Raw genomic sequence first — 7,441 nt, forward strand, 5'->3', positions numbered from 1 at the left:
TTCTTAAGGTCAAGGCCTCTGTAAAGCAACGAGTAGCACTGTGGATTCAAAGAGCACTTGGGTTCAAAGAGAGAGGCGTAATGAACCAAAAACGTATGTTTAATCTTTTAATTTATAATTTATAGTAAAGTAAAAAGACTAAATTATCATCTCAGTGCATTTAAAAAAGAATTATCAAACAGAGCAAAACTGTGTGGTTTGAGCTGTAGTACCTGCTGACAGATTTTTCTTTGACTGATACCTGAAGAACCAGAAATTGGGAAGAGGCAGATGAGCCATACTTCAGCAGGCACCACGGTGACACAAACAAACTGCAGAATCCTTTCTGGATGGTATAAAATTTATGAAAACAATTTTTAGTGTTCCGATATCCCTCTGATAGGATTTTCTGCCCTGAACAAACCAGACTGGAGACAGGTTACCAACTCTGGTGTTGGTCAAAAAAGGGATCCTTCTGCCATTTTTGGACTACGATGCTGTATTAGTGACTACACTGTCCCTTTGTGAGTGCTCATCAACTGTAATCCCTGAGTGCATCCTACCAGCCAGATGTGCTCTTGAGCTGGTGTTAATTCCTGAGCCAAAACAATTAAGGCACAAAACAATTTTAACTAAGGTTTTGTTGTGGTGCTGTTTTTTGGTGGGTTTGGTGGTTTTTGGTTTTTTTTAATCTGAGAAGGGCTGGGACTGAAATCCACACCACAGCCTTTTCTGTTTTTAAAGCTAAAAGTGGTCATCCCAAACTTACTTTTAGTTCCTCATGGAAACTTAAAGTATGACTTTTTCATTGCAATGGAAAACAAGCTTGCTGCCATCTTGGAAAGCTATGGGCACCCCCTAATCCTAATGAAACAAACCGGACCTAGAATCCTTCCTCTTGCATTGAAACTTTGTGTTCTTCTATTACAGTTTTCCTAAGTCTGTTGAGGTAGCAGGATGACCAACAGTGTTACTGGAGTGGAGAGATGTGGATGCAATTAGCAAAAGGAAACAAATTTAGAGATGCCTTTGCTCGGGCCAGAAGTCACCCCTGCTGGCCTTCCCGGAACCAGCGTCTCCCCTTTAACAGTGTTATTCCTATATATAAAAAAAATAACCCTGACTATCCTCAAAATGTAGTTTGCAGGGTGAACTGGTTGTGGAACAGGTTGCATAGTTTGTGATGTATGAAAGTTCCATGCGAGGAAGCAGCAGCAGCTGCATCAGCAAAGCTTTACCCAGCAACCTGCCGCCGCGTTGGTGCTCCACCGGGCAGGGACTGCTGTGACTAGACAGGCTCACTGTTCCTCTGGAAACAGATGTTCTCCCATGCAGTGAGGTGGCTCGAACAGAAGAATCTCCAGAGATTGAGGATTACCCCTTGGTCAAAGGGATTCTCCAACTCGGACTGTCGCAGGTAGGAGATGCGATGGTGTGACATGAATTCCCAGGTGGTGGTGTTGCACGAGATCAGATAGAGGTGTGAAATAAGCAGCAGCAGGACAACAACGGTGAATATGACTATCAGGAAGAAGGACATGAGGAGGAAAATGTTGTGCTGCAGCCAGTCCCAGGACTGTTCAAAGTAGAGGCCTGACCTTGCAGTTCAAAGAGAAATAAATTCATGGTTAAAGATGCAGAACCAGTTACCTGAGCCAAGAAAACCTGATGTCACTTTTAAGTTTGATTCATCCCTAGTTTCTGATAGTCATGTACTACAGGGAGTTAATACACTACACACTCTTAAGAGACTGCACCAGTAATGACTTAGATTCTAAGAAGTTTAGGAGAGGCTGGTTCCCCTGACAGCTGAGAGACACAGTCATCTTTGGTTAACTCCTCTCCTGTACAGGCACCCAGCTGAAACCCTGCTGCAGCTTCCAGAACTTTAGTTTGTAAACAAAGATGGTATTACAGTAACTGAAGAAAAATTAGTTAAGCTTCTTTTTACTGTTGTTAATTCTGTTAATTTAAGCTTAAAACAAAGATGAACAATGAAACCCAAATAATAAGATTCTGCTCAACCATTGATCAGCTCTGTTGTCCCTCAGCAGATCAGGAGGCTCAGAAGGGCTGATCTCCAGGGTGCAAAAGAGGGTGAAGACACAAAGCCAATCCAGTCTCTGCTCTAAACCCTTCAGTGGGGCTCTTATAGCACTGAAACTTCTAGCAATCTCAGAGGTCAAAGTGCTGGCTCCAGGCCTTACCAAGCAACGTGACCTCCCCACAGCAGAACCACAAGCTGCACACTCAAGTAGGCGATGAAGAGGGGGTGATTCTTCTCTCCTACGCAGTTCTCAATCCAGGGACAGTGATGGTCGTAACGCCGCACGCAGTGCTGGCACAGCTGGCAGTGCCTGGCTCGCATTGGCTGCTGCAAAACAAAAACCAAACAGTCTCTAGAATAGTGCCCTGCTGTTTGACTCCCTCTTTGGTAGAAGAGAGCACCCTGCAATACCATCCTCCTCCACAGCAGTACTGTCCCAAAAGCACTCCAAGGTCATAGAAGGGTTTGAGTTGGAAGGGACCTTAAAGATCATGTTGTTCCAAACCCCCTGCCCTGGGCAGGGACACCTCCCACCAGACCAGTGCTCAACCTTGTCTATATGATGGTATGTTATTATATTGTATATTATATGTATTATATTGAGATAACAGCACAATGTGAACACTCCTAAGACAACTAAAGGGTATAATGATTCCTTTGATACAGACCCAAATGACCGAGATTCAAATTAAATTACTCTCCCACACATCTTCTATCTATACATTTTCTTTATTATCTACCTATTTATAAAAAGCCCAGTGTGCAAAGGAGGGAGATAGAGTGAATCAGTCTATTCAGGAAAGCATGAACAGTGCTGAGGTGAAAAACTAGGACCACAGCTACTGAAGAAAGATGCAGGGATGGGATGTCTTTGTGGGACTACGTAGAGGAGAGAAGCGTCTCCACTTCTGTGTGAAGGCAAGACACTTGCACAGAAAGCAGCTCAGGTACCAGGAACAGAGAAGATGGAAGACCTGATTGGGGGCAGTAGTATGAGAGTGACTCCCCAGGATTTGTTCCCTGAAGCATGTGTATGTTTTGCCAGCTCTTCCGCTTGCAATAAGCTCACTTCTCCTCATAGATATTCTTCAGGAGTTTATGGAAGCTGGGATAATGCTGGATTTTATTAAACTGATAAGGATTGTTCTGAAAACAGGCACGTCTAAGCTTTAGGCAAACTGTTTTAAGAGCTAATTTAATTGCTCTAATTTTTCCTTCATGCTATCTTTTACAATTCAGGCTAACGCTTTGTTGTTTTCAGGCCTCTGAACAAGCTCACAGCTACCAGCAGTTCTTATTTGTCATGCTCAACTGCTTTTCTAACTCTCTATCAAGATATCTCCAAAATAAGCTTTTTGACAATACTGTAAGGTCTGACCGACATGGCAGTAAGAATGTAGAACACGATTTTCCCATGGCAATAGAAGATCCTTGTTTCTATGAGCCAGCAAGGACTTGTTTCAACCTTGGAAAACCAGCAACATGCCAATGTCCATCACTACAACATCTACAGCTACACAGTCAGTTTGGATCACTTTTCAATTCAGAACTGCACGTGAATTCAATTTGCTAGTTGTGTTTACTTTCTCTGTGAGTTTTTCAGCAGGAGGGTGACCCTTTGACAGAATTAATCAGATCTGCCGTGCCTCCCAACCACTGAGCAGTGAGCAGCAGTGACAGCGCAGAAAAACAAAGCCAACAGCAGCTGAACAAAGACGTTGCCAAAAAATGTAAGCTTGCGAATCGCTCATCCCGTTCTCCTCTGGATTGTTATGGATGCCTACCTTCACCATGCAGTAGCCACAACGGCGCATCTTAATGTTGCTTGGAACTTGGGGTGTCACCATTCTTTGTTCTTCACTATTGCCTGCCTGCAAAATAGAGAAAGGGAGTGACTAAGGAGGTTTTGTGTGCTGCCGTCTCAAGCACAGTGGCTATTAGCCCACTTGGCACAAATGAGCCGCCTGCATCCTCTTAGTTACACAGTGCTGGCTGTCTCTATCATTAGAAAAGTCAAAATAATTACTTAGAATTCCTACGGAAGCTGCTACATAAATACTGTGGCATGAAATTCAACTGAACACAGTTAAGGTGCAGTGAGAGAACAGGCTACTCTAATCATCAAAAGAATGTTTGTACAGAGGCAGAAATAACTGTGGACAAGATACTACACTGATCCCAACATTATGCTTTGGGACAAAAAATAAACAAAGGTTAGACTTCACTTCCAAACACAACAATGATGTCTTTTCAGTATAAGCAGCGCCACTTATTCGTAACGCAGCCAACATTTACATTAATGGTGGACGATTAAAATCAATAATGCTCTGTCTCTTTTGTCCTACGCAATCTGCGAGGCGGTGAACCCGCAGCACCTCACCTCTCGGTTACTGTAACTCTGCATCTCCATTTACCTCACTCTGTTGTTTGTGTATCTGTCCTCCGAGAGGGCAACAAATCTATAAACAGTTCGATAAATAGAGTTGCAGAGAGCATTTCTTCCAAGCTTGCTATTCCATTCGGGCTTTTTGCACTTAGCCGTGGGTTTGTACAAAACAGGTCAATGTATATGTCCCATAGGGTACTGCAGGATTTATGCTCAAATGGCACAGTGCAGGTCCAAAGGGAGCGTGGTGTAAAATACACAGTTAAAGTCTGTGAACCCCACTGCAGTGACAGAGCACGAACCAGAGACTGCCCAGGCTAATCCCCCACGGTCTGTGTGCGCTTCCTTTCTGCCAAGCGCAACAGAGACCGCTTCAGATTGTTTGTATCGAGCAGAGTGGGGCCAAGAAATAAAGCCTATAGATTTGTATAGCCTCGCCACTCTCTTCCACCCCTTGAGTGATTTACCTCCGCTTCCTCTTCAGACTTAACAAAACCCGGATCCATGAGAGACACCTTAAAGTACAGCAGGACAGAGCACAGCACCAGTAAGACGAAGATCAGCGGCTGCAGCAGCTCCCCCCGCTCCTCTTGCTTTTGCAGATCTGGAAGGTACCCCCCCCCAAAAAAAAAAAGAGAAGAGCAGTTCCTTGTGAGGCGTTTAGGATTTTTTTTCTCTCTGGCCTTAACGAAGGGGTTAAGGGGAGAAACCAGGCGGCAAGAGGGTGAGGAAGGGAGAAGCAGGCCATGGGATGGGGGTCCCACAGCCCTCAGGGCAGCCCCAGGGCCGGCCTCGGATGCAAGGCAGGATTTATGCTCAAATGGCACAGTGCAGGTCCAAAGGGAGCGTGGTGTAAAATACACAGTTAAAGTCTGTGAACCCCACTGCAGTGACAGAGCACGAACCAGAGACTGCCCAGGCTAATCCCCCACGGTCTGTGTGCGCTTCCTTTCTGCCAAGCGCAACAGAGACCGCTTCAGATTGTTTGTATCGAGCAGAGTGGGGCCAAGAAATAAAGCCTATAGATTTGTATAGCCTCGCCACTCTCTTCCACCCCTTGAGTGATTTACCTCCGCTTCCTCTTCAGACTTAACAAAACCCGGATCCATGAGAGACACCTTAAAGTACAGCAGGACAGAGCACAGGCCCCCCTTGTCAGGCCGGGTAGTGACCCCTCAGGGTCACTCAGGCTCACTCACTCCCCTCAGGCTTCCCCTGAGTGCGAACTGGGGTCTCTCTCCACCTTCCCTCCTTCTCTGCAGCCCGAGAGCTCCTTCCTTCCCTCACAACCTGCAGTTTCCCCTTTCCTTCCACTTTGGGGGCCTTTTCCAGGAGAAAGGCCTTTCCTGTAGCCCCCCATCCCGGCTTGTCCCCTCACCCTGAGCCCCCCGGGCCCTCAGCCATTTTTCAGTTTGGTGGGTATTGTGGGGAGCCCGGGGCTGAGGTAAAACTCTGCTACCCCCGAAGCGATGGTGCTAAATGTGCGTGTGAGGAACGGAGAGGGTCTCGCTGTTGGAAGGCGCTGTCTGGGTGAGACCCCGGTGTGTTAACTCTGGTCTCGCCAATTTGATTATTTCACCTGTTGATTGCCACCCACCCACCCACCCCCCGGGAGAAATGCAGAGGTTGTGCGCCTCAGCCCGGGTCGTTGCCGCCCCCTTCCCCGGTGCGGGCCGCCTTCCCCCGGCCGGGTCTGAGGGAGGGCCGCTCCTCACCTGTGCGGTGCAGGAAGAGCCCCAGCGCCAAGGCCCCGCTGAGGGCGGTGTGCGCCGCCCGCACCCACAGCCCGCCGGCCCCCATGGCGCCCGGAAGGGCGGGCGGCGACCGGAGGCGGGGCCGGGCCCGGCGGGCGGTGGCTCGGCGGGGACCGTTGCCCTCCTCAGTGCGGTTCCTTCAGGAGGCCCGGTCCCGACGCGGGTCCTCGGCCCCCCTTGTCAGGCCGGGTAGTGACCCCTCAGGGTCACTCAGGCTCACTCACTCCCCTCAGGCTTCCCCTGAGTGCGAACTGGGGTCTCTCTCCACCTTCCCTCCTTCTCTGCAGCCCGAGAGCTCCTTCCTTCCCTCACAACCTGCAGTTTCCCCTTTCCTTCCACTTTGGGGGCCTTTTCCAGGAGAAAGGCCTTTCCTGTAGCCCCCCATCCCGGCTTGTCCCCTCACCCTGAGCCCCCCGGGCCCTCAGCCATTTTTCAGTTTGGTGGGTATTGTGGGGAGCCCGGGGCTGAGGTAAAACTCTGCTACCCCCGAAGCGATGGTGCTAAATGTGCGTGTGAGGAACGGAGAGGGTCTCGCTGTTGGAAGGCGCTGTCTGGGTGAGACCCCGGTGTGTTAACTCTGGTCTCGCCAATTTGATTATTTCACCTGTTGATTGCCACCCACCCACCCACCCCCCGGGAGAAATGCAGAGGTTGTGCCTGGCTGAGCCCACGCAGACAGCCTGATTGATGCCAACGCAGCTTGTAAATGTCTGACAGAACTTCAGTAGGAGGCCGCCGGAGTGGGGTTTGATGGAGCTTCAGATGGCGGCGGCGAAAGGCGTTGGTGTCGGAGCCAGGCCATTAGACTCCCCCGACAGCCGCAGAGGGAAACGGGCACGTCTGGAGAACGGGCCTGCTCATCTGAAAGCAGACATCTAAAAGGAGTTGGATTGCACCCTAGATGTGTTTTCATCTCTTGCTAATAATAAAAGCCAAGAAGACTAGCTTAGACGTACACATTTACACATTGAGTGCCTGTCTATTTAGGGGAGATGAATCTCACCACAGGCCTGTAAAAGTTCCGAAATCAGTGTTTTCTCTTTAATCTCTTTTCAGTTTTAACATAGATGTATCTTGCTGCTTTTCTTACCTTCTTTTCCAGTAAAAACTTGGAAAGAAAATCTATGTTCTCTGCAAATTTATCCTCCGGCACCTGAAAAGTAGCTGATTCCTTGGTATTGTTTAATCACAAATGGAATATTCTTGTTTATTTTATTCTCTTTTAAGTACATTAGTGGCCATCTGCTGATTCCAGGAAAGCACCTGGCTGCACAG

The 7,441-nt window shown here is 48.2% G+C and overlaps 1 protein-coding gene across 1 annotated transcript; it reads right to left on the bottom strand.

Moving 5' to 3' along the window:
• Window positions 1-81: 81 nt before the first annotated feature.
• On the bottom strand, window positions 82-6,245 carry ZDHHC12 (zinc finger, DHHC-type containing 12). The gene is made up of 5 exons (XM_014942778.1): window positions 6,128-6,245; window positions 4,880-5,016; window positions 3,811-3,897; window positions 2,187-2,353; window positions 82-1,577 (listed from the first exon to the last, which is right to left on the bottom strand). Exons 1-5 carry the CDS (start codon window positions 6,210-6,212, stop codon window positions 1,268-1,270), a joined length of 786 nt encoding a protein of 261 aa, XP_014798264.1. The 5' UTR covers window positions 6,213-6,245; the 3' UTR covers window positions 82-1,267.
• Window positions 6,246-7,441: the final 1,196 nt, after the last annotated feature.

The sequence above is a fragment of the Calidris pugnax genome, unplaced genomic scaffold, assembly GCF_001431845.1.
Source record: "Calidris pugnax isolate Ruff unplaced genomic scaffold, ASM143184v1 scaffold102, whole genome shotgun sequence".
In the NCBI taxonomy this organism is placed as follows: domain Eukaryota; kingdom Metazoa; phylum Chordata; class Aves; order Charadriiformes; family Scolopacidae; genus Calidris; species Calidris pugnax.

Coding starts and splice junctions, on each gene's coding strand:
- ZDHHC12 (XM_014942778.1), bottom strand. CDS start 6,212: ATGGGGGCCGGCGGGCTGTGGGTGCGGGCGGCGCACACCGCCCTCAGC. Junction 5,017..6,127: donor GCTCTTCCTGCACCGCACAG/GTGAGGAGCGGC, acceptor GGTACCTTCCAG/ATCTGCAAAAGCAAGAGGAG. Junction 3,898..4,879: donor AGTCTGAAGAGGAAGCGGAG/GTAAATCACTCA, acceptor TCTATTTTGCAG/GCAGGCAATAGTGAAGAACA.